This window comes from Balaenoptera physalus (genome assembly GCF_965194825.1).
Source record: "Balaenoptera physalus genome assembly, chromosome: 16".
In the NCBI taxonomy this organism is placed as follows: domain Eukaryota; kingdom Metazoa; phylum Chordata; class Mammalia; order Artiodactyla; family Balaenopteridae; genus Balaenoptera; species Balaenoptera physalus.
The window spans coordinates 69,336,983-69,361,728 of NC_138898.1; the positions used below are offsets into that span (position 1 = coordinate 69,336,983).

General features: G+C 43.8%; 1 protein-coding gene across 2 annotated transcripts in view; it reads left to right on the forward strand.

Moving 5' to 3' along the window:
- The window catches only part of TMC5 (transmembrane channel like 5), an 82,846-nt gene that overhangs the window by 51,773 nt on the left and 6,327 nt on the right, over window positions 1-24,746 (forward strand). For both annotated transcript variants that reach the window (XM_082430961.1, XM_082430960.1), the window contains 12 exons: window positions 754-841; window positions 1,292-1,540; window positions 3,729-3,880; window positions 5,928-6,072; window positions 6,971-7,126; window positions 9,665-9,816; window positions 14,006-14,084; window positions 14,845-14,942; window positions 16,371-16,466; window positions 20,005-20,080; window positions 20,260-20,393; window positions 23,002-23,175. In XM_082430961.1, the coding sequence (XP_082287087.1) occupies window positions 754-841; window positions 1,292-1,540; window positions 3,729-3,880; window positions 5,928-6,072; window positions 6,971-7,126; window positions 9,665-9,816; window positions 14,006-14,084; window positions 14,845-14,942; window positions 16,371-16,466; window positions 20,005-20,080; window positions 20,260-20,393; window positions 23,002-23,175 (1,599 nt within the window). The remainder of the gene's footprint in view (window positions 1-753; window positions 842-1,291; window positions 1,541-3,728; window positions 3,881-5,927; window positions 6,073-6,970; window positions 7,127-9,664; window positions 9,817-14,005; window positions 14,085-14,844; window positions 14,943-16,370; window positions 16,467-20,004; window positions 20,081-20,259; window positions 20,394-23,001; window positions 23,176-24,746) is intronic.

The window sequence follows — 24,746 nt, forward strand, 5'->3', positions numbered from 1 at the left end:
TCTGCATGGCCTCCTCTGTCACAGAGTGCGGACCTTGTATGGCCCGAAAGACTTCACAGCACGATTTTCAACCTGACATTTGAGTCTGGATCATTCTCTGTTGTGGGAGGCTGTCCTGTTCACTGTAGGGTGTATAGCAGCATCCCTGGTCTCTACCCACTGGATGTCAGTGCCCTCCCTGCCCCCAGTTTGACAACCCCAAAAGTCTCCAGACTTACCCAAATGTCCCTTGGGGGCAAAATCTCCTAGGTTGAGAACCACTGACTTATAGGACCCCGCCCACCTACCCACGGTTATCACTCACACCCTTCACCCTTCCCCCACTCATTCCATTCCAGCTGTCTTGGCCTCCTTGGGGCTTTGCACTGGCTGTTCCCTATATTCAGACACTCCCTTATCCATAGACTAACCCCTCTTCTCCTTCAAGACTTGGTGCAAACACTTTGCACTATTGAAATTGTACCACGGTCTTCACCCCAGCATTTCCCACCTCCTTACTCTGTTTTTCCTTTTTCTTTCCCATAGTACAACTCACCTTCTATTATCCTATATCATTTACCCACTTTATTTTTATATTTATTGTTTATTTTCTTTCTCTTCCAACTAGGATGTCTGCTCCATGAGCTGAGGAAATCCATCTCTACCTCACCACCTGGGACCATGCCTGGCACATCGCAGGCACTCAGGAAATATTTGGGGAATGAATGCAATACAACATTGGTGTCTCTCACTTTCTTCTGCCCTTTCCCACAGGAAAATTGTTGACAAAGAGAAAAGTAAGCAGCCCCGTCGTATCCTGGAGCTCACCGGCTGTGCTCAGTGTCTGAATTCCATTTCATTGGTAAATCGGTCTTTACTGCGGTCAGTAAATGGGCACAGAGTAGGGTGAAACCAGGGAGGTGGGAGAGTAGGGATGAGAAAGGACCCACGGGGAGGGGGAACCAAAGTTCAGGGCTATTTCCTTGAAAGACGTAGAAATTGGGTCAGTCTAGGTGTGGGGAAAACAGACAGGCATGGGAAGGTCTAAGAGGTCGCTGAGTTATCTGGGCAACTTAGCCACTGTGAGTGTCACCTTCAATAGCAAACCTGGGAAGGTAATAAATAAATAATAGCACTCACCTTAGAGGGTGGTCCTGCGGATTAAATGAGATAACGTTTGCAAATGCGTTTAGCGTGGCGCCTGGCACATCATACCACTCTAGAAACAGTGGCCATTGTTGCTATTTTGGAGCCTGCTCAGTAGATATTTGTTGAGGGACGGTCCAGCCGCGCACGTTGTATCTACCCGCAGGCATGCCGGAGATCCAAGAACAGTCTGTCGGAACTGTTCAGTTCCATCAGCCTGTGGCAGAAGACGCTCAAGGTCATCGGAGGCAAGTTCGGCACCAGCGTCCTCTCCTATTTCAACTTTCTGAGGTGGCTTTTGAAGTTCAACATTTTCTTGTTCATTGTGACCTTCAGCTTCATCATAATCCCTCAGTTAACCATGGCCGAGAAGAACCACCTCCGATTCACTGGACTGGAATTTTTAACCGGGGCTGTAAGTGCTCCATCCCCTGCCCGGAGTTCACACCTTGGAGACCCAGGGACAGGTCTGCCCGTCACCCTTCCAGGCCTCTCGTTTTGCCTGGGAGTCAACTGATGGGGAAAGAGGGTGTTTAAAATGATTTCTTTTTTTCCCCCAAAGTAACATATACACAGCCTAGTAGAATTTCTGTCTCCTGAGGTGAACATGTTGTTAACAGTTTTTGTTGTCCAGAATACTCTTCTCTGCACACAAATGGACACATTGTGCATGGACATATGCATCTTTTTTTTAACAAAAGATGAATTATTCCTATAGACTGCCTATGACTTGCTTTCTTCCACCTAATATGTAGCGGACATCTCATACTGGTGTTCACAGATCTACCTTTTCTTTCTTTTTTTTCTTTCCACAAAATACAGCCCTCCTTAAGAAAAAAATTCCTAGTATAGAAGAGAGCAAACTAAGAGAAAGTCTATTTTACCCTCCTTCTTTTGTCTAACTCTCCAGTTTGGAGTGTACCTCTGTCCACCATTTTTCTTTCTATACAGTCATAGATACATAGGTAGATAGATAGTTAAACTTTTTTTTTTTTTTAATAAAAGAAGATGAGATACTACAAATCTTGCTTTGCAACTTTTTTTTTTTTTTTTGCATTACTATGAATCTTGAGCATGGGTATACATCCATATTATTCTTTTTATTAACAACCATGGTATATCTACCTAGCTCCCTACTGAAGCACATAGCCCCTGCCTTGTGAGTTTACCTTCTAGAAGAGATTTCTGCCACTGAGATTCTGTGGATAGGCAAACTACAGCCCAAGAACCAAATCTGTATAGCCTGCAAAATAAGATTGCCTTCCACGTTTTTAAATGGTTGGAAAAAGATGAAAAGAAGGATAACATTTTGTGAAACATAAAATTTATATGAAATTCAAATTTCAGTGTCTTTTCGGTTAAGTTCTTTTGGAACACAGCCACAACTATTTGTTTCCGTGTCTGTGCTGCTTTCCTGCTACAATAGCAGAGGTGAGCGGTTATGGGCTGGCCAAGCCCAAGATATTTACTATCTAGCTCTTTACAGAAAGAGTTTGCCTACTCTTGTAGTAGAGCATTCACAGTAAGGTTCCTCCATTCGTCTTTCTTTTTTCTTTTTCTGTTAAAATTTTTTTTTCTTGGAATAGACACATTCAAATGGAATTATTGTGTCAATTTATCCTTCACTTTTTTCTCATTATTGTGTATATTTGTATATATGAAACATTTTATTATGAAAAATTTCAAACATACAGGAAAATAAAGAGTAGTAAAATAAACACCCAAAGACCCACTACGCAGATTTTAAATTGCTACCATTTTCCCAAATTTGTTTTATCTTATTGTTTTTTGAAGTATTTTACAGTAAATCACAGACATCAGCTGAATTTCTTTAACAAGCATCTCTGGACAATAAGGACATTTTCCTGCAGGCATATACATTATCACACCTGGCAATATTAAAAGTTAATATCATCTAAAATCCAGACCATATTCAAATTTTCCCAGTTGTCCGCCAAATGTCTTTCATAGCTTTTTGTTCAGACCAGGATCCAAGCAAAGACCACACTCTCTTTGCATTCAGTTGTTTTTCTCTGAAGTCTCTATTAATCTAGAATGATCTCCTCAGTCCCTTCCTCCTTTTTTCTTGACATGGGCTTATTGCAGAAACCAGGCCAGTTGTCATGCAGATTCCAATGTTCTACTTTCTGCAATTGTCAAATTGTTTCCTCCGGGTCTCTCTAATTTGTTCCTCTAGTTTATACAGACTCCTTATTTCCTGTAAATTGAACTTTAGACCTGAAGGCTTGATTTGTTTCGTTTTAAACCTGTTTGACCATAATACTTGATAGAGGACAGAGGCACATAATGGCTGGCTGTCTTGCTTTTAATCATGCTTGGCTTGGTCACTGGGTCCAGGTGGTGATCGCTGGGTCTCTCCATTGTAAAGTTATGTTGGTTTGAGATTCCTTTCCACCTCTGAGAGCCTAGTGATACGATGTCTAGGTTCTCAGTGGCCTTGGGTGCCTCTTTCCTGGCAAACAAAATATCTACACTGACCAGTGCAGACTTCTTGCATACGGAACAGGTCAACTGTGCAGACCATAGTCATTCATTGTTTTCTCAAGAGATCCACCTGACCTGGGGTTTATTGTCCCTTTCAGGGTTATTTTACGGACACAGTGATGTACTACGGCTTTTACACCAATACTGCAAACCAGCATGGGAACAGTGGGACCTCCTACAACATGCAGCTGGCCTACATCTTCACAGTCGGAGCGTGCTTGGTTGTCTGCTTTTTCAGTTTGCTCTTCAGGTATAGAATGTCTGCATTTTCTGATTCTAAGCTCTTTTTAGATTTAGGCAAAATTCAAGAGACTCAAAAGTTACTGGAGAAACAGTTTGTCTGCAATTTCAACTTTCTATTGCTGTCTGATCGTTCCTTGTCCTAGAACATAAAGTATAAGTTTGGAGAGAGGAAGAGAAGTTTTCATGTGCTTTTAAAGAAATTTGTCAGTCTGAAAATAAGTATGCAATGACTCAAGTAGTTTTGTTTTTTTTTTAAGAAGAAAGACTTTCTTTAATTTATTTATTTATGGCTGTGTTGGGTCTTCGTTTCTGTGCGAGGGCTTTCTCTAGCTGCGGCTAGCGGGGGCCACTCTTCATCACGGTGTGTGGGCCTCTCACTATTGCGGCCTCTCTTGTTGCGGAGCGCAGGCTCAGTAATTGTGGCTCACTGGCCCAGTTGCTCCCTGGCATGTGAGATCTTCCCAGACCAGGGCTCGAACCCGTGTCCCCTGCATTGGCAGGCAGACTCTCAACCACTGTGCCACCAGGGAAGCCCCAACTCAAGTAGTTTTGACCGTTGTCAATTGACAACGGTCAAAGAGGAGGTACAGATGCTCAATCTGTTAAACCTATTGTTTACTAGGTCTTTGAAACAAAGTACCACAGACTGGGGGGGCTTAAACAACAAAAATTTTTCTTCTCAAATGCTGGAGGCTAGAAGTCCAAGTTCAAGGTGTCAGCAGGGTTGGTTTCTCCTGGGCCTCTCTCCTTGGCTTGCAGACAGCTGCCTTCTCACTGTGTCCTCATGTGATCTGCCCTTGGTGCATATCTGAGTCCTAATATCCCCTTCTTATAAGGGCACTAGCCATACTGGATTAGGGCTCACCTAAATGATCTCACGTTGACTTAATTACCTCTGTAAAGACCCTATCTCCAAATACAGTCAATTTCTCAGGTACTAGGGGTTAGGACGTCAACATATTAATTTTTAGAAGATACAATTCATCCCATAACAACCTCACTGCCAGCACGATCATCCAGAATAAAACAAGATTCTGTTTTGTCCTATCAAACTAGGAAATGTTTCTGTTTCTTAAGCTGTTATTACTCAGTGGTGGCAAATTTTGGAAAGGTAGTGTCCATTTTACTCGGCATTTTTTACATGCCAGGCTTAGTGCTAAGTGCTTCCTGGGCCCAGTTTCACTGAATCCTACTGACATCTCCATGATAATAACAGCTGCCTTTATCGTGTGCTTACTGCCCTAAGGGCTACATTGACTCTTGTGGTGGGCTGAATAATGCTCCCCCTTTCAAAGATGTCCATGTCCTAATCCCCAGAACCTGTGAATATGTAACCTTATCTAGCAAAAGGGATTTTTAAAATTTTTTTTAATTTTAATTTTTAATTTTTTTATTATTTTGGCAAAAGGGATTTTGATTGATGAAATTAAGGATCTTAAAATGGGCTAATGTAATCCCAAAGTCCTTGAAAGTGGGAGGCAGGAGGGTCAAAGTCAGAGAGAAAGTGGAATATGCTACTCTTCTGGCTTTGAAGATGAAGGCACCACAAGCCAGGGAATGTAGGCAGCCTCTAGATGCTGGAAAAAGGCAGGGAAACATATTCTCCCTTAAAGTCTCCAGAAGGAATACAACTCTGCCAATACCTTGATTTTAGACCCATTTTCTGATTTCTGACCTCCAGTAAGAATAAATAAGTGCTGTTTTAAGCCAGTAAGTTTGGGGCAATTTGTTATAGCAGAAACTAATACAACTCCCATAATAACTCTGTGAGGTGTGAACCATTACTCTCCCCATTATATAGAGGTGGAATCTGAGGGTCAGAACAGTTAAAATGACAAAATCCCCCAGCTGGCAATCTAGGATTACAAAGTCAGATCCCAAAGCCGGCATTCCTGACTATTCTGTTTGCTGTTGCCCTGTTCCAGAAGAACTTGGGGCTAACTCTTCCATGTTGCCTTTCACCGTTAATGATGGGACTTTTCTTTGTTATACTCCCTGCACCCCCAATGCCTGTCCTAATAACCTTTCGGTATTTTGGTTTCTGTCTTCCCTAGCATGGCCAGGTATTTCCGGAACAACTTCATTAACCCACACATTTACTCCAGACGGATTGCTAAACTCATCTTTTGCTGGGATTTCACCGTCACTCATGAAAGCGCTGTAAAGCTGAAACAGAAGAATCTGAGCACTGAGATAAGGGTAAGGCAAGCTAGCTTTACACCCCTTCCCATGGCCAGTCCTCTCTCCTCCTTCAATATGTCTGTAACTTTTCTTAAAGTAATAATGAATTTTTTTTTAATTCTCCATGATATTGGCAAAAAAACCCTAAATCTATTTTAAATGCCCAGGACCGGTGATGGTGTAGGGAAATGGACATTTTCACCCAACGTGGTGGCTTTGTTATTGATATAAGCTTGCCAGAGGGCAGTTTAACAATTTCTAACAAAGGTCTAAGTGTAAATACTTCTCGACCTCACAGTTCCAGGTTTAAATTTTTATCCAGTGGTTTTCAACTCGGGGCGGTTTTGCCCTGGGGACACATGGCAATGTCTGGAGGCTTTTTTGGTTGTTGCAGCCAGGGAGTGTGTGGTCCTGGCACCTCGTGGGTAGAGGCCAGGGATGCTGCTCAAGATTCTGCAGTGCACAGGACAGCCCCCCTGTCACAGGATTATCAAACTCTGCATGACAATAGAGCTAAGGTTGACAAACCCCGGTCTATAGAAAAAAATATCAAAAAAAAAAAAAAAAAGAGCTAGCAGAATTTATAGACGAAGGGGCTTTGACAAGAGGGTTCCCTGGTGTAGACACACAGCCTTATTCTTCAAGGAGGTTCTATGGCCTCAATGTATTTTCCCAAGATCATGGTCCCAATCTGTTTCTCTGAGAGGGAAGATGTAGTTAATGAAATGATGGGGGTCTTGCCCATTAGAGATTTTCCCACAGGTCTCCTAATCCAAGTTCATTGTGCACTTTCCCCCTCTTTCCTGTGGATCTGGGGTGGGTTTGTGTCACTAGGGGCAGCAAGACCTGGGTGGGGGGAATCTTTGCTGACAGTGGAGGGGGTCTGCGGGTGAACTTGATTTCCTTGTGTTTACAGGAGAACCTGTCAGAAATCCGTCAGGAGAAAGTCAAGTTAACACTCAATCAGCGGTTGATTCGCTTCGCTGCCCACCTGGCAGCCTGGGTTGTCTCTACTGGAGTGGGCATTGCCTGCTGTACAGCCGTTTATTACCTGGCTGAGAACAACTCAGAGGTAACCACAGAGGCAGGAACTCCAGGGTCCAGAGCACAGAGACGCAGGTGAAGGGACGGGATGCAGGAGGGGGAGGGGAGGGGAGAGCCCACCACTCAAACTGGGGTCGTGGCCAGCAGCATCGGCAACAACGGGAAGTTTGCTAAAAAATGCAGAATCCTGGGTCCCTCCCTTGACCCACAGACCCAGAATCTGCATCACAAGAACATCCCCAGGTGACGTGTGTGCACACCTCAGAGTGGGAAGCTGGGCTAATGGAGAGATGGGAACTTTGGCCACAGACCTGGGATCAGGTTCTGGTTTCCTCCTTTATTATTATATCCCTAATGTCTCTCATAGCCCCTGGCACCGAGTAGACACTCAATAAGTATTGTGAACCGATGGAATTTGGCAAGTGATTTACTCTTCCCAAGCCCTGGATTCCTTACCTGTAAACTGGGACTACCTGCTTTGTAGGTGTGTGGTCAGGACTAGAGAAAAGTTATGTGGAGAGTCTACTTAGTGCCTGGTACCGTGGGTGATTGAAGGAATGTTAGCTTTTTCTTTCTTTTTTTTTTTTTTTAATGATATGAACTCTGAGACTAATTAGCTGGGTGGACAAAGTACTGTTTTTCTGTAGATTTCAGTCTTCTGGAAAATGGGGCTAATTTTAGCCCATTTTGCCAACCCCTAGAATTGTGGTGCAGGTTGGTCTGATTGTGTCACTTTCTTTAATGGCTTCCCATTACTCTAAATATAAAATCTATCCTCCATGGCATGATTGATAGATCTTTTGTGATGTGACCCCTGCCCGCATCTCTAGCCTCAACACCCCACAGCCACCCATATCTCACACCAGCAACACTAAATGGTGTGTCCATAGTTCCCTGAACACACCATGTTCTTCCTCATCTCTGGACGGGAAACATTCATCCTGCACTGCCCTCCCCCACTTCCCTTCATCTGGCAAGCTCCTCCTTTTCTTCCTCTAGACCTCAGCACGAGTGACACTTCCTCCAGGAAGTCTTTTCTCAGCATCACCACCCTTACTAGATTGAGTTAGGTGTGCCTGACTCTGCAGTCTTTCCCTGTGCGCTGGTCACATGCAGCATTGAAAATGCTTGTTTATGCATTTGTCTCTTCAAAAGAATAGCGAGGCACCTGGCCCAATACCTGGTACATAGTAGGTGCTCAACCCAATGGATGAAAAACCGAAGGAGCCAGCAAGAAAATGGGTGTGAGATTATATAAACCTAAGGCTTTGTCATTAACCATATTAAGGATTGCCCTGAAAGAGACAAAATTGAATCGCAGTCCTCTGGGGTCTGGCACTGCCTACCTAGGGTGGAAGCTGTGACAGGGCAGTTGTAGGTATAAAGGAGACTTCTGAGTTTCTCCTTGACCTGGAAGGTTTTCTTCACACTCACCTGAAGTGAAGGAGGGCAGCTAAGGAGGAGAGGAGGTAGAAGTGGAATCATTCCCATTGTTTGAACATCTGCCTGTGCCAGGCAGGATCAACCCTCTGCACAACTTCAGGGGTCGCATTCACTGGCAGCTACAGTTTCTCGTGAATGGTGCCCCCAGCCGTGTCATTTAGCAGCCCTGCGGCTAGATGTCCCCTTATTTGGTCTCACTTAATTCTTACAATGTCTCTGTGGGTTACGTGATAATCTCCCTATCATGCAGAGTGGGACAGAGGCTCAGAGAAGCTATGCATCTGGTTCGAAACCTTGCAGCTTATAAGCATGGGGAGGGGGGCAGCATTTGACCCTAGGTTACTCTGGCTCCAAAGATACTGCCAGAAGTACATGTGGTGCTTTCAAAACCATCTAGAGGTAGATAGAGGCAGAGTCAGGCCTGGGGGTGGGGAATGGGAAATTGTCAGACATAGATAAATCCACTGGAATCCCTTACCCCAAGGGCGTCTGGCAGAGGGGCAGCCCAGGCTTCCTTCCAGCCAAACACCTGAAGGCAGGGACGCCCCTCTGACCCTCATACAAATGTGCAGCATGTGCTAGTAGAGGCTCCCCTTGCCCCTAAATCAGCACCTGAGGACAGGCGAAGCCTGGTGAAATGAACAAGGGCATGCAGGAGAGGGGAGGAGAAATTCCCCTGTGTGGTAGCTTCAGTGACTCAAGCTTTTGTTCCAAAGGCCAGGAGCACATTCTCATTCTTCCAAACCTCTTGGTAAGGAAAGTAAAGTCACAGGATGGCTGTTGGAGCTCAGGTCCCTGAGTCTGATCGACCTGGGTTCGAATCTGCCACTTCCTAGCTGGGTGACCCTGGGCAAGTATCTTCACCTCTCTGAGCCTCAGGTTGTCCATCAGTTAAGTCTATTAACACCCACCTGCTGGGCTGTAGTGGGAATTAAAGCATCATGTGGGTAATTCTCGGCCCAGGGTAAGTGCTGGATAAATGGTACCTTAATAGCTAACCTCAGAGGATCTACTTCTGCGGTTTTCCCATTGTGACGGCGGGGGTGGGGGGGTCTTCTGAGTCAGCCAGAGAGGGGTCCAGTGTACAGTTGGCATCTTGATTCTCTCCCTCCATCCCCTGTAGTTCGTGGCGAACCACGGGAACCCCGGGGCGGTACTGTTACTGCCTTTCGTTGTGTCCTGCATCAACCTGGTCGTGCCTCGCTTCTACTCCATGTTCAGGCTGGTGGAGCACTATGAGATGCCAAGGCATGAAGTCTCCGTCCTCCTGATCCGGTAAGTGTGGCTATCACTCCCCACACCAGCTTCCATTTTTATGGAGGGAAATGGATGGAAGCTAGAAAAGGTTACACTCAAGTATCAAAGTTCTGTTTTCCAGAAAGAATTTCAAGAGTAAAGTGTGTTTTTATGGTATGGGTTAATAGTCATGAAGTCCAAAGAGCCCTGAGGAAATACAATTATTGAGTACATCTGCCTTTTGCTCAGAGTAATGGCTTATCTTTTCCAATTGCTCCCAGCCTGAGGATTAACATAGTTCTCAGTTATGAGATGTACAGATGGGCAGGTTGTGCACTGCACAAATGTTCTTGACTAAGGCGTTGTGTGGGGACTGATATCATCCAGTGTTCCCATGGGTCAAACTGTGAGGCCGAGTACCCACTGAATCATCTGGGAGGAGCAGGTGCATTTCTGTAATTCAGCCACCCAAATGGAAGTGGAGGGGTTGCTTTTTGGCAGTTCATTGGCTGGGAAGGGGTGTCTTTTTGTGATTCCCACAAAGGCACTGTGTGTGCTAGAGGTGACCCCACAGTTTTGATAAACAGAGTATAAAACTACCCAAATTGTGTCCTTATTGCTTCTTCCTGGCTAGTGCCCTGACCAATTCCTGGTTACGGTGGTGTTTATAATGATAAGGCTGTACACGTAGATTGACTTTCTTTGCTGATCAATTCCAGAGCCGTTACCTTACCATGGCCTCTGAGATCTGGCTCCTGGCCAGCTTTCCAACTTCATTTTCTACCTCTCCCCCGCCTTCCTCAGTGCCCCCAGCCTCACTCGCCTTCTGATTGTTCACAAACATGCCAAACTGCATACCCACCTCAGGACCTTTGCACTGGCCATTCCTTGCTCCTGGAATAGCATATCTATGCTTATGTCTATGTTTATAGTTTCTTCATACAGATCTTAAACATTTGTTACCCTTAAATTTGTAACAAGCATATTTTAACACACACATATACATATATACACATATATGTTTTAGGTCAGCAGTTAGCAAACTACGACCTGCAGGCCCAGCCTGCCTCCCATTTTCATAAATAAAATCTTATTGGAGTGCAACCATGTCCACTGGTGACATATTATCTATGGCTGCTTTCCTGCTACAACTGCAGCGATGGGACACAGACTGTATGGCCTGCAAGGCCAAAATTATTTACTGTCTGGCCTTTCACAGAAAAAATTGGCTGACTTCTAAGATTAATGTTTAGAGTTAATCTATATATGTATTATTCGCGTGAGGAAAAAAATCTGAGAAAGCCTTCACTTCTACCCACCCTACACGTCTGGGTGCCTCCTTTCAATGGTTAGAAACAATTGGGATTTTTTTTTTGTTGTGGTTAAAAAAACCATTTTAACCATTTTAAATGTACAATTCAGGGGCATAAAGCAATTTTTTTGGACATACACATTAAGTTTGACTGGCTTCTTTGCTCACCAGTGTTTGTTAAATGTATCCTACTTACAACTTCCTCATTTTATAGCAGACGATAAGACATCATTTTAGAGTAGATCTCAGGATGGTCAGCCTTCTAAGTAATTCCACATTCCCACATGTCTTTTATTTTGCCTTTCTACTTGAATGCGGGTTTGAGTGGGCCAAAGACTCTGTATTCTAACTACCTCTTCTGAGGTCTGCAGGTGTTGCTTTGAGGTTTTCTGACATCTAGCAAAGTCAAATAATCACCCAGCTGCCCTTTCCAGACACTTCGTATCTGCTGTCTCTAAGCTCCGGGCACCCTCAGAACTACCACAAGCTCTGAGGAAGTCCTCTGCCAAATTTGTTTTAAACTGGGGTTTTCTCCAACCCCTTTTTATATTTTAATCTTTCTTTAATCTTTTCATATTTTTATTTCTGCTTTTTATTTTCCATAAATCCCTCTGTATTTCTGGTCTGTCCTTGGTGACTTTTTTTGTTTTCCTCTGCTTTATGGGTCTTTTAGCTTTTAACTTTTCTATCATTTCAATAGAATTTGCATAGAGAGGTGGTAGGCGTGTATGCTCAGTGTGTCATTTTGATCTAATCCCTTTATCTAATTTGCATTTTTCTGATCCCAAGAGAGATTCATTACCTTTTAATATATATTAGCCCTATGTATTGCTTCATAAAATATTTAAAATCTTCTCTACACGCAGAGAAAATGAGAAAGCTCAGAAATAGACAATCATTCTGACCTATGATAAGCTTCTCTTGGCTTAAAAGAGTGTGTTTTCTAGTTTAACCTGGAATTATACTGCAGTAAATGTATATGTTCTGACACCAATTCTGATGTGTGGGGTTTTCCCACATCACTAAACCATTCTCCACTATCACTTGGTGTCCTATAGTTTAATTCAACTCTGGCACTATCTACCTGGAGATAGCGTCAGATCCCGCAAGGTAAGGGCTCAGTCCCACAAGACTGCCCCCACCCCCACTTCAGATGCCAGTCGCAGATCCATGTTGTCACCTGGGCTTCTGACCGACTAGCTAGAGATCGGAGGTTCCAATGAACTTCTCCTCAGGTTTGATTAGTTTGCTAGAGCGGCCCACATAATTCAGAGAAACACTTTACTTACTAGATTACTGCTTTATTATGAAAGGATATAACTCAGGGACAGCCAGGTAGAAGAGGTATGTAGGGCAAGGTATGGGGAAGAGGTGCGGAGATTCCTTGCCCTCTCAGAGATTTCCACTCTCTCCAAATATTGTCCTGTCACCCATCCGGAAGCTCTCTGAACCCCCTCCTTTTGGGTTTTTACGGAGGCTTCATTACATAGACATGATTGATTAAATGATTGGCCACTGGTGGTTGAACTCAACTCCAGCCCCTCTCCCCTCCCTGGAGTCTGAGATAGGCAAGCTGAGTTCAAACCCTCTAATCACAGGATTGGTTGTCATGGCAACCAGCCCCTAACCTTAATAGACCTCGGGGCTTCTCAACAGTCACTTCATTAATATAACAAAAGGCACCTTGATAGCTCTCCTCATTTAGGAAATTCCAACGGCTTTAGGAGCTCAGTGCCAGAAAAGGGAAAGAAGACCAAATACATATTTCTTATTATAAATCACAGTATCACTGTATACTAAGGTGTTAATCTAGTAGCTATGGAGGGTCTACTATAGGCTAAGCACTGGGTAAGAGGTTTGGGATCTGGAGTTGAAAAAGACGGATCCTGTCCCTTTCTTCACAATGTTGTCTAGTGCAATGGTTCTCAACTTTTAGCATGCACCAGAATTACCTGGAGGGATTGCTGGGCCCCAACCCCAGAGTTTCTGATTCAGCAGATCCGGGTTGGGGCCAGAAAATGTGCCTTTCTAACAAGTTTACAGATGCTACTGCTGGTCTGGGGGCCACACTTTGAGAATCACTGGTCTAGTTGTGCATGATTCTTGGCACACCAATGCTGAAGACTTCTTAAAACCAGAAGGTATTGATTTAGGCAAAGTGACTGGGTTTAAGACCTCAGGCTGTTAAATCAGATGGTCCTCGGTTTGAACCTTTGCCATGACCCTAAACAAATAGTGTGATCTCATACAAGTTATTTCATCTCTCTACGTTTCTGTTTCCTCATCGGTAAGATAGGCATAATATACTATCTACCCTATGATAGAGTTGTAAAGATTAAGAGGGATGATTTGATAAAGTGCTTAGCATGTTTACTGTCCATGGTAGCACCTGATGAATGGTATGTATATGTACTACTATTACAGTGAGAAATGAAATCAGGTAGTTTGGAGATACCCAAAAGAAGGTGTATCAGTCGGAATAAATGAGGTTAAACTGTGGTAACAAACATCCCCCACCTCAAACTCTCAGTGGTCTAGAATACAAATGTTTATTTCTTGTCCATGCTACATGCCCATTGTGGATTGGCAGGGGATTTCTGCTCATGTTAGTCACTCAGGGATCCAGGCTGAGATTGCAGCAACCATCTCAAATACTTCTGATTGTCATTCCAGAGGGAAGACAGTAAGTCTTGAAGAGTCTCACTGGCATCTAAATGCTGTAGTCTAGAAGTGACACAAAATGACATACATCGTTTCTGCTCACAACTCATTTGCCAGATCTAGCGATATAGACCCACTCAACCACAGGGGGGCAGGAATTTCCATCCTACCATATGCCCCAAAGGAAATATTGGCAAACAGCACTAATGACTGCCGTGGAGGGTAATGGTAGTTGTTTTTGCTGCTGTTTTTTAGAAACATCCTTGTGAAATTAACAATCATTGGAATTCTTTGTCACTATTGGCTCAACATTGTGGCCCTGTCTGGTGATGAGGTGAGATTTCCATGCTGTTTTGCCTTAAGTTTGCCTTTGACCACCAGGGAGGAAGTGAGTTTCTCAAGAGCTTCTGCTTATGATATTAGAGCAGATATCATGTTATTTTTCCATCCATCTGTCCATCTACTTATCCATCTATTCATCTAATCATCCATCCATTCTTCCATCCATCCTTGGGCTGTATACCTGAAACTTTCCTCATTCAGCCAAATCTAAAAGCTCCCAATCCATCAGCTCATAGCACTGACTTCCTACAGAGGTAACTAACCACCATTTTCATAAGCTGATTAATTCAACCTTCCTGTTTGTGCTAGTCTGCTAAACCTCTAGGCCACTTTCTTAAACAAGAAGATATTAATTGGTTTTTCATAAGGTTAATAAGCAAAAGGAGTGGAGGCATTATTAGCCATTGACACCTCCTGCTCTCCTTGGCTGAGAAACGGGATCCAGAGGGCATAGGACAAAGAAGAAAAGTGTTAAAGGGGAGAGCTAGTGATAAGGGAAAGTTTGGGTACCTGAGGAGGGCAAGCCTTAATGGGGGAAGAAGGAGCACAGGAAGAGAATAAACATTCTTGAAAACAAATTCACCCTAAAGGTGCATTTCTGTTGAGAGTGGGTCTGCTTTTCTGGGCACGCAAAGACTCAGTCAAACTAAGCCACCAGCCACATTCTTATGAGCACAGGGGGCCAGGAACAGATGGGAACTAAGTGGAGACTGCAGCCTCCTCCCACATCCCAAATCTTGTTTGCCTTCCAGTGCTGGGAAACCCTCATTGGCCAAGAAATCTACCGGCTCCTTCTGATGGATTTTGTGTTCTGTTTAGCTGATTCCTTCCTGGGGGAGTTCCTGAGGAGGTAAATATTTGTCTGTCTCGAGTAATTATACCTGACGTTGTAACCAGAGCCATAGTCCTGGCTGAGCAGTAAGTGTGGGTCCCTTCTGTACTCTAAGTGTACGTTGTTCTAAGTCTGCGTACGTTGTTCTAAGTCTGCCTATTGTCCTTTGAAATATTGTTTTCTTCTGAATTAACTGAAATTTCATCTTGACCTGACAGTCCTGTTGTCAAGGTTCATTTAGTTCAATTGGCCCTATGCAATCTCCTGAGAAAGTTCTAGAAATTAAACACAGAAACAGAGAGTCATTTGAAATCTTATCCACAATAGACCATTTTAATATTCTAGTCTATGTATATTCCTCCAGATTTGCCTATGCACTGCTTTGTGTGTGTGTATACTATATAATTTTCAAAGACAAAAATGGGGTCACACTGCAAAATCGCTAATGGAGTTTGCTCTTACTAATTCTGTCAGTACGCCTTGTTATCCTTCCATGCCTGTACCTATAGATTTATCTCATTGCTTTCATTGAATTTAATTAATGCACTAATTTTTATTTTAGACTCCAGGTGTGCAGGATTAGGGCAATGTCATCATTGGCCCGTGTGTGGTCCTCTTTTATTTATTCATTTATTTTATAATAATATTATGAGCATCTCATTCCTAATAGACATTTACTTATTTTTGCAAGTTGCCCTAGTGATAAGATGGCATGGCACAATACTGGTTCCTTCCTCAGTGGGTAGGTTGAAAGCCAAATTTCCTCACTCAGTTTGCCCACACTCACTTTTAGTTCAGCCTCTTTCCAGGGTCTGGACATAAAGGTGAGAAGTTTTTTGTTGTTGTTGTTGTTTTGTTTATTTTTTACAACAGTTTTTTACTGGCAGTTCCTCCGTAAGAAAAAAATCAAAGTGGTCTCAAGTTTCTTCAGAATAAATGGGGACGTAGGGTTCCTCCTTGTGGATTTAGAAAACAGGGAAACACCATTAACTCAATAGCAGTAACTGAAAGCTGAAAAATTTTCAGTTTATTTGGGTTGAGAATGCCGAGTTTGGTCCCTGAAAAAAAAGGTTTAACAAGCAAAAGGTGGTATAAACAAGATAATAGTTGGGATAATTTAAATAATTATCTCATTTAAATAATACCTATTTTAAATTCATAATTAATTATCTGTTTAAATAGTAGTTGGGATAATTTACATAATGTTCTCTAGAATTTTTCGGAACCACTTGAGCAGTACCTCCATTCGAATGCATTGTGTTAATTCCATTTTCCCTCAATTATTTCTTCAAAACCATGCTCATACTTGGGATTTTCAGAAATTTGCAAGGGAACTTATGACTTTATTCCAAACTGGTGAGGATTTGTCCTCCTGTGTCGATTGTGAGGAATCTTTTGAAGGAGGGAGTTGATGGTTTGGGTACTAAACTCATTACATTTTCACAGAATCATTGGGATGCGGCTTATCCCAAGTCTTGGCTTACAGGAGTTTGACATTGCCAGGAATGTCCTAGAACTGATCTACTCACAAACTCTGGTGTGGTAAGTTTTGACAATCTTTGGCTTGCCCAGTGGCTCCCGCCTGACTGTGGACTTGGAGTTTTGGTGGCAACGCCCAGAATCTGTTGTTTTTCAAAGCTGCACAGGTGATACCAAATCCAGCCAGTCTGAGAACCATGAATTCATGTCCCAGACTGTTCTTTTCCTTTATGAGGACTTTAGCCAAGAATCAACATAGAGCAGGGATTCCTAACCTGGAGGGGCCCGTGCCGTATCCAGCCTGCAAGTGTGTTTTGCTTGTCCGAAGCAGTGCTTTCTCTAAAAAATTTGAATTAACCAGCAGTATTTAAGAATCAGGAGATTTCACATAAAATTTAACATTTCTGGCTTCTCGCCAAAAAAGGAAAGATCTAGATCATCTCCCATTATGGTAACAATTGTCTGGGCCTTGAACTGGGGTGAGTGGTTCCAGTTTGCTGCAGACCCCACCTTGAACTATTGTCTCCCCAGTATTGATTTGCCATTTCTTGTTGCCCTTATGCTGTCAGTTTTCTTATGGTAGAAAACTTTACTTTGTATTGATATCTCAACAGAACTGGGAAAATAAAGGCAGAGAAGGTTGCCTTACATTTGATCTGCTTCACTCCCTGGTGGTGGGGCTCTGCTGGGACCTCTGTAGCCTTTGGGGTTTGCCACCTCAATTTTGGCAATAGTGCATGCGTACACGTGCACGTGTGTGTGAGCATGCATGTGTGTTTTGAGGATAGCCAGCTAGTTGCATCAAATTTTTGACAAGCTCACCTAGAAACTCAAACCAATAGCCAGTGACTATTTTTATTTATTTATTTTAACATGATGTAGCTAATGCCAGAATTCTGCATGGCATATTACATTGCCAGGTTCCATCTTTTGGGGGGTTTTTAATCTGAAAGTAGGGGATTTGGAGTTGGATAAACTTGGATTCTGGGGCTGGCTCTTCTACTCTCGGAGGTCACTGAGCTTCTCTGAGCCTCAGTCTCCTCAACTGTCAAATGCACATAATAATAGCTGCCTTTGAATTGTGTTGAGGATTAAATCAGATGATACAAGAAAACTGCTTTGCAATCTCCAATATGCCATACAACTGTAAAGTGCTTTATTTTCCAACTCTTTAAAGTTGCCCCGGGTGATTTGGCTATCTGCAAATAACTCACTAACGTCAGTGAATTTATTTTTGGAGGTGGTGAGGACTTTTTCTTTGTGTAGTTTAGGTGATGCATTTGCACACTTCCAGGTCACCCACTGGCAACTGGGCAGTTTACAAAGGCCTTTTACTCACATTATCTCAATGAACAGGATGCCGTTGGGCAAATAACTTAAACTCTCTCTAAACCTTAGTTTTCTAATCTGTAAATGGGGGCGATGCTCATACCTACTTCATGGGGTTGTGGTAAGGATTAAATGAGAAAATGTACGCATTGAGTGCTTAGCGAGTAACTGATTCAGAAACGTTTATAAGTAGGGATATTATATGGCTGTTGTTCTCCTTAAGGGCTCTGTTTTAAAAATTGTAGTAAAAAACACATAACATAAAATTTACCATCTTAAACATTGGTAAGTGTACAGTTCAGTAGTGTTGAGTACATTCACATTGTTGTGTAACCAATCTCCAGAACTTTTTCACCTTGCAAAATTGAAACTCTGTACCCATTAAACAACAACTCCCCATTCCCTCTCCCCTCCAGCCCCTGGCAACCAGCATTCTACTTTCTGTTTCTTTGAGTTTGACTAGTCTAGATACTTCATATAAGTGGACTCACATAGAATTTATCTTTTTGTGACTCATTTATTTCACTTAGCATAATGTCCTCCAGATTCATCCATACAGCATGTGTTAGTTAGAATTTCCTTCCTTTTTAAGGTTGAATAATATTCCATTACGTGTATGTACCACATTTTGTTAATCCATTCATCTGCCAGTGGACACCAGGGTTACTTATGCTTTTTAGCTGTTGTGAATAATTCTACTATGAATATGGGTGTACAAGTATATCTTTGAGACCCTGTTTTCAATTCTTTTTTGATATATACACAGCAGTGGAATCGCTGGATCGTATGGTACTTATGAGCACTCAACTTTTTTGTTGTTTAATAAGTAATGTGGGTAAGTCATCTGATTCAGTATCCAGGTTTTTGAATCCTAGAGCCTGAGCCCTCATACTATTGACCATTTGACAGAGATTCCTAAGGGAAGTGTTAGCTTCGAGGCGGGGAAGCTTACAATGAGATGCTCATTATTACTTCTGGGCCTTTAAGGTTTTTGTTAATAAATCATAAATAAGCACAATCGGAAACACACATATCTTTTCCTTTCTCCGTGGCAATTATAGATTTAATCTCTGTGGGTTTTAGGAGAATATTGCCTTTGATGATGAGCTTTAAAAGAAGATAATAGAATGACAGAGACTGAGTGTACGTTAGAGATGATGGTAGAAAATGAGGTGAGGAAAATGTTTCCCAAACTTTAGTCTTTTGTACACCAGCCTGCCTATTTTTTGGGTATATCTATCTATCACCTGTACTGTTTTTGACTTAATATTATCTTTTAATTGTTTGCCTTTTTAAAATTTAAATATATTTTTAATGAGTCTTTATCATCATCAATGGAAAATCATATCATTTGACAGAAATTGCAAGTAATTTGAAAAATAAAATCAATCCCATCACAAAAAGTCATTAAATTCTAGCTAGATGCTGCTGTCTGTCAAGGCTCTCAGTCTAAAGACTGCTTCTTTTTTTAAAAAAAATGGAGGTTGGCAAGCGTTAGGACTTAAAGACATTCTAGCAGCAAACTGAGATTTTTTTTTTCCTTTGGCCTCAGAAGCACTGGGGAGAGCTGAGTAACTCGATGCAGTTTAATGCCTGTCATTTGTAACTTGATGCAGTTTAATGCCTGTCCCTGCAGGACCTCAGGCCTTCTTGAATGCCAAAGGCGGAGGAGGAGTTCACATCCCACATTTGGGACACCTGGGTTAGGGCTGGCTGAAGGCCATCTGGTGGTTTAATTAATGGCTGTGTGGGTAGCGTTCTCTGCAAAATCTCTTTTCCAGAGCTGTGGATACTGGGTATGGTGGGATTTGCCTGGTTTGCTGTGTTGGAATCAGTCTCCCTCTGTATGAGTTTTCTAGGGTGGCTATAACAAAGTGTCACAAACCGGGTGGCTTAAACCACACAAATTTATTTTCTCACAATTCTGGAGGCTGGAAATCCAAGATCAAGGTGTTGGCAGGGTTGGTTTCTCCTGAGACCTCTGTCCTTGGCCTGTAGATGGTGCCTTCTCCCTGTGCCCTCACGTGGTCTTCTTCCCTCTGTATGAGTCTGTTAGGGCCCACATGAGGTTAGTGGCCTCATTTTACCTTAATTATCTCTTTAAAGGCCTTACCTCCAAATACAGTAGCATTCTGAGGTACTGCGGGTTAGGACTTCAACATATGAGTTTTGGAGGGACAGAATTCAGCCCATAACACCCTCTTTCCCTGCCCTCCACACGGATTCCCTGTGTCTCCCCTGATCTCTGACACTCATCCCCTTTCTCTCATAGGATTGGAATCTTCTTCTGCCCTCTGCTGCCCTTAATCCAAATGATTACTCTCTTCATCATGTTTTACGTCAAAAATGTGAGTCAGTCTGAAGGTGGAACCAATCGGCTTTGCTCAGTCCCACGTGACCCAGTGGTGGCTGGAAGTGGGTGGGGTGGGGGGGCTGGGAAAGGTGTCAGGGAACTGGTGTCTGGCTGGGGTCCCTCTGGCCTGCTTCTCCGGCTACAGAAGGGAGGTGACTGCTTCTCTTTCTTCAGATCAGCCTGATGATGAATTTCCAGCCTCTGAGCAAAGCCTGGCAGGCCTCACAGATGATGACTTTCTTCATCTTTTTGCTCTTTTTCCCGTCCTTCACCGGGGCCCTGTGCACCCTGGCCATCACCATCTGGAGGTAGGAGATGGCAGCCTTGCGGGTGGGTGCGTGTTTTAAAATGTAGGTTTTATCATTCTTCAGGTATGGTGAGGCCAACAGATCAGGAGACGACTGCCACTGAAAAAATAACTTGCTATACTCACAGACCCCAAAGGGAGGGGGCACATCACACCATGGGGGGCCACATGGGGAGGCACCAGGGTCCGTCAGAGGCAGACGGAGAGAGCGGTCAACGTGGTCAAAAGTCTTTATTGTGGTTTCGGTGGGGAGGAAAGGGAAAGGCAGGGTTAGCAGGCTTAGGAGGGGTGAGTTTGAATAATCTCAGCAGGCTCTGGGGTATAGGGACCCTCTGGAGTTGGCTGGTATGTGGCCCTGGGGTGATGGGGGCAGAGGAACAGGGCCCAGAGTGTGAGCGCTTGAGAGGGGAGATGGAGGTGGGATGGGGGCTCAGGTTTGCATATGAAAGGCATGCTTTGTAGGCTAGCCCTGGGAAAGGCAGTCTCTCCAGGATCAGTAAGGCCCTAGATGTCACAGGTCAGAATAAAAAGACATGCTTAATTCAGTGTTTATCCCAAGTTGCCTTGGTAACCAACAGATGCTACAACCAAGGGAGGCAATATATCCAAGTTGGGTCACCACCTGCCAGGTGCCCAGTCTTGACGGCACAGCTTCCTTACTTCCTCCAAGTTCTGCAGCTTCCCAGCTGGGGAGAAGGCAGCTCTCCACATGCAGAACAGAACTTCCTCTAATGAACTGAAAGGCCCTGTCTGGTCAGGCTCCCTCTTACCTCTCCAACCTCACCCACCATGGCGCCATCCTACTCCAGCCTCAAGGCTCTCAGTCTGCTGCTGGGACCCTGAGAGCCTCTCCTCACATGGGATGGGGTTACCTCTTTGAAGTGCTCTCCTCAGTCCCTTCGCTTGGCGGCCTTCCTTCCACCCTCATCTCAAAAGTCCTCTTGAAGACCTGACTTTCACCACCAACCTCGTCTTCTGTCAGCACCCCTCTCCTCTCTCTCTCTCAGGGTGGTTTCCTTTGTTCGTTCCCTAGTTCATGTCAGAAATGCCTTTGAATCTTTGTTTAATTGCATACTCATTGCTTGACCATCTTTCCCACCAGAACCTGGGAGGGCAGGTATCATGTCTGTCTTGTTTACTGTGGACTCTCCAGGGCTTAGTGTCTAGCACAGAGCCTGGTACTGATCTCGAGGAGACAGCAGTGAGCGTTGGCTTGAAGCAGGATCTTAGTTCCCTGCCCAGGACTTGAACCTGGGTAGCCTGGCTGAAAACCAGGAATCCTAGCTGCTAGACCAGCGAGGGCTAGAGGCTAGAAGCAAAGTTCCCCTGCCTCTTGCCCCGTTTGAAAGCAAGAATATTTCAAGGAGGCAAAAACTGTAAAAACAGGTACAAAGTTGATTATTAGAGACACAGCACAGCAAGTGGGCGAGCACACAGGGAAACGGTTTTTTTAATTTAAGACAAAAGCAAGGCAGAGATACACACGTGGAGAGAAAAGGGTGTGGGTGTCCTCCCTAATGAGGAGGAGTGTGGTCAAGAGTGGTTAAATCATTGACACTGGGCAGTTCTTCCAGGTCTTTGTTTACCTTTGGCCAATTACCTGGTTTCTTTTTCCACACCTGACCTGCCCTAGGGCCCTCCCCAACATGCGTGCACAATTTTTAGCTAAGATGGATTCCAGCGCAGAGGCCTGTGGGAGGCTTGGCATCACCTATTATGGGGTGGCGCCCCCTCCTTTTTAACCCCAAGGAGCCTTTCTGCGCATATGTAGTCAGGGAGGTCTCCTTGACCTCAAGAATGAGAAATACGTGTTCTCTTTATCTTTTATCTGGGCAGGACTCAGCCCCTCTCTGTCCCTGCCAAAGTGTCCACTGGAGACAAAGTCCAGCTATTTACCCTGTTCCTGTTGTTCTCTCTATCTGGAAGTATAGAAAGGAAACTGGCTGTAAATGTCTAACCTGGAGCCCATCTATCTCCTGCCTCAGTACAAGGGCAGTAAACCTTTGTAGAATGAATGAGCAACCGAACACACAGCAAGGGAGTTGATTTTTAGGATGCTCGTGGAACTGGAGCCATGAGGATCTCAGCGGCTTCAGGGCAGGCGTCTCTGTTCTGTGATGTCCTTGACTCTCTCGCCGTGCTTACTGTCTTTTCTCTCTTCCTAACCAGTTCCTTTTTGCCTTCTAGTTTCTGCTTGTTCACAACAACTGACTTCATGTGGCCGTTATTACCGCAACTCCAGCTTCCCTAGATTACAGCCTCCCACCTTTGTATTTCTTAGTTCAAGTTCCTAAGGAAGAGAGTCTGATCGTCCCAGTTCATTTCTTTGTGCCAGGATACCACTGAGGTCTCTGCCTGGTCTTTGGATTGGTTACGGTTGGATCAGGTGATACCCCTGTCCAAGAGCTGGTCCTTGGAATGCAGGTCATGAAAACAAAACACACCAGCTGGGGCTATGAGCGAGAGGGTTTCCTTTGCAGGGGGATGTGGGTGGAGCAGGTAAGAATTGCTGGTTCCATGTTCAGAGCCCAGAAACGACTGGGCTATTCTGGAATAAACTATACCTGAGTCTGGCACTAGAGATGCTTCTCTGTCCCTTGTTTTATCAGATTGAAACCTTCAGCTGACTGTGGCCCGTTTCGAGGTCTGTCCTTCTTCATTAAGTCCATCGACAAATGGATTGACACCCTGAGGGAAAAGCCCAGCTACCTGTGGGTTGTTTGGATCTACCAGAACCTCGTCGGAAGCGTGCACTTCTTCTTCATCCTCACCCTCATTGTGCTGTAATTGGGGCCCCTCGGAAAACTAGGGGAGGGGAAATACCTCATCAACACGTCATGTGGTCAGCCGAGGGGTGTTTGGTGGGAAGGCAAAGGCTACAGTGGGGCTCAGTGTTCTGGGTCATCCCGACTCTGCCCTTGAATTTTTCTAAAAGTTATTTAATATCTCCTTATCCTTTTTGGGGGGGTCTGTTTTACGAAGAAAGCAATACCTGCTCTGCTCCCTCTTAAGAAATAACACGAAAACAAAAAGAAAAAACTGGATATGAGAGTGCTTAGGAAAATTATCGTGTGATTCTTTCTGAGGCTGTGATTATGTTAAAGTCGGTTGGGTGCTATTGATAGGTGGGTTAGTGTACTTTCATTTTTAAATTAAAAAAAGATTTCTGACTTCTTGTGAAAAACTGGAAGATCTGCCAAGACTGGGCCCATTTTCCTGCATGAACAGTTGGTCGGCTGATGGCTGCCCCTCTTTAGAAGCCCAGTCCTGATGGCATTTGAGATCGCAGCTCCTCTGGTAGAGAGACACAACTCAACAGCACAGACTAGTGGAACCAGTTGATTGTCGAGTGACCCCTCAATTTTACAGATGGAAGTGATAAGACTTACAGAGAAGGGCTGACTTGCAGAGATAGTTTCCAGGTTGCAGAGCCTGTTACTTGCAGAGGGGGCTGGAACCTAGGTCTCCCAGCTCTTGGTCATGCCCTCCCTCCCAACTCTGGGTTGCCATTGGCCCCCTTAATTAAAATGGGAGTTTTCTAGTGCCTTGCTCCTCCAAACTTCTAATTCACTGGGGCACTTGTTAGAAATGCAGACTCTCTGGCCCTACCCCAGACCTCCAGCATCAGCATCTGCATTTTAACAAAATCCCAGGAAGTCTGTATCGCAATGAAGTTTGAACAGCACTGTCCAGGTTCACAAACTCTGGCTGCACATTAGAATCATGTGCATTTAAAAAATACTGTTAGGGAGTTCCCTGGTGGCCTAGTGGTTTGGATTCTGGGCTTTAACTGCTGTGGCCTGGGTTCAATCCCTGGTCAGGGAACTGAGATCCCGCCAGCTGTGTGGCATGGCATAATAAAGTAAAATGAAATGAAATAAAATAAAATAAAAAACTGTTAAGTGTTTTCAGCACAAAAAAATAATAATTATGTGACATGATAGGGGTGTTAGCTGACACTATGGTGGTAATCATATTGCAATATATAAATGTGTCAAATCAACACAGTTGTACACCTTAAACTTATGCAAGGTTATACGTCAATTATATCTCAATAAAAAATAAAAATAAAGCTAGATTGGGGTAAAGTTTGCACAACTGTATAAATTGACTAAAACTCAGTGAACTACACTTAAACTGAGTACCTTTTATAACGTGTAAACCATGCCTCAGTAAAGCTATAAAAAGAAGAAGAAATACTGATGTCTGGCCTTGTGCTCAAAAAAACCTCAAATAATTGATCTGAGGAGGGGCCATGGCATGAATCTTTTCTCCACCTCTCAGGTGATTTACGTGTAGAATGGTGAGAACCATTGCTATAATGTATTTAACCTCTAACTCACCCAGATACAAC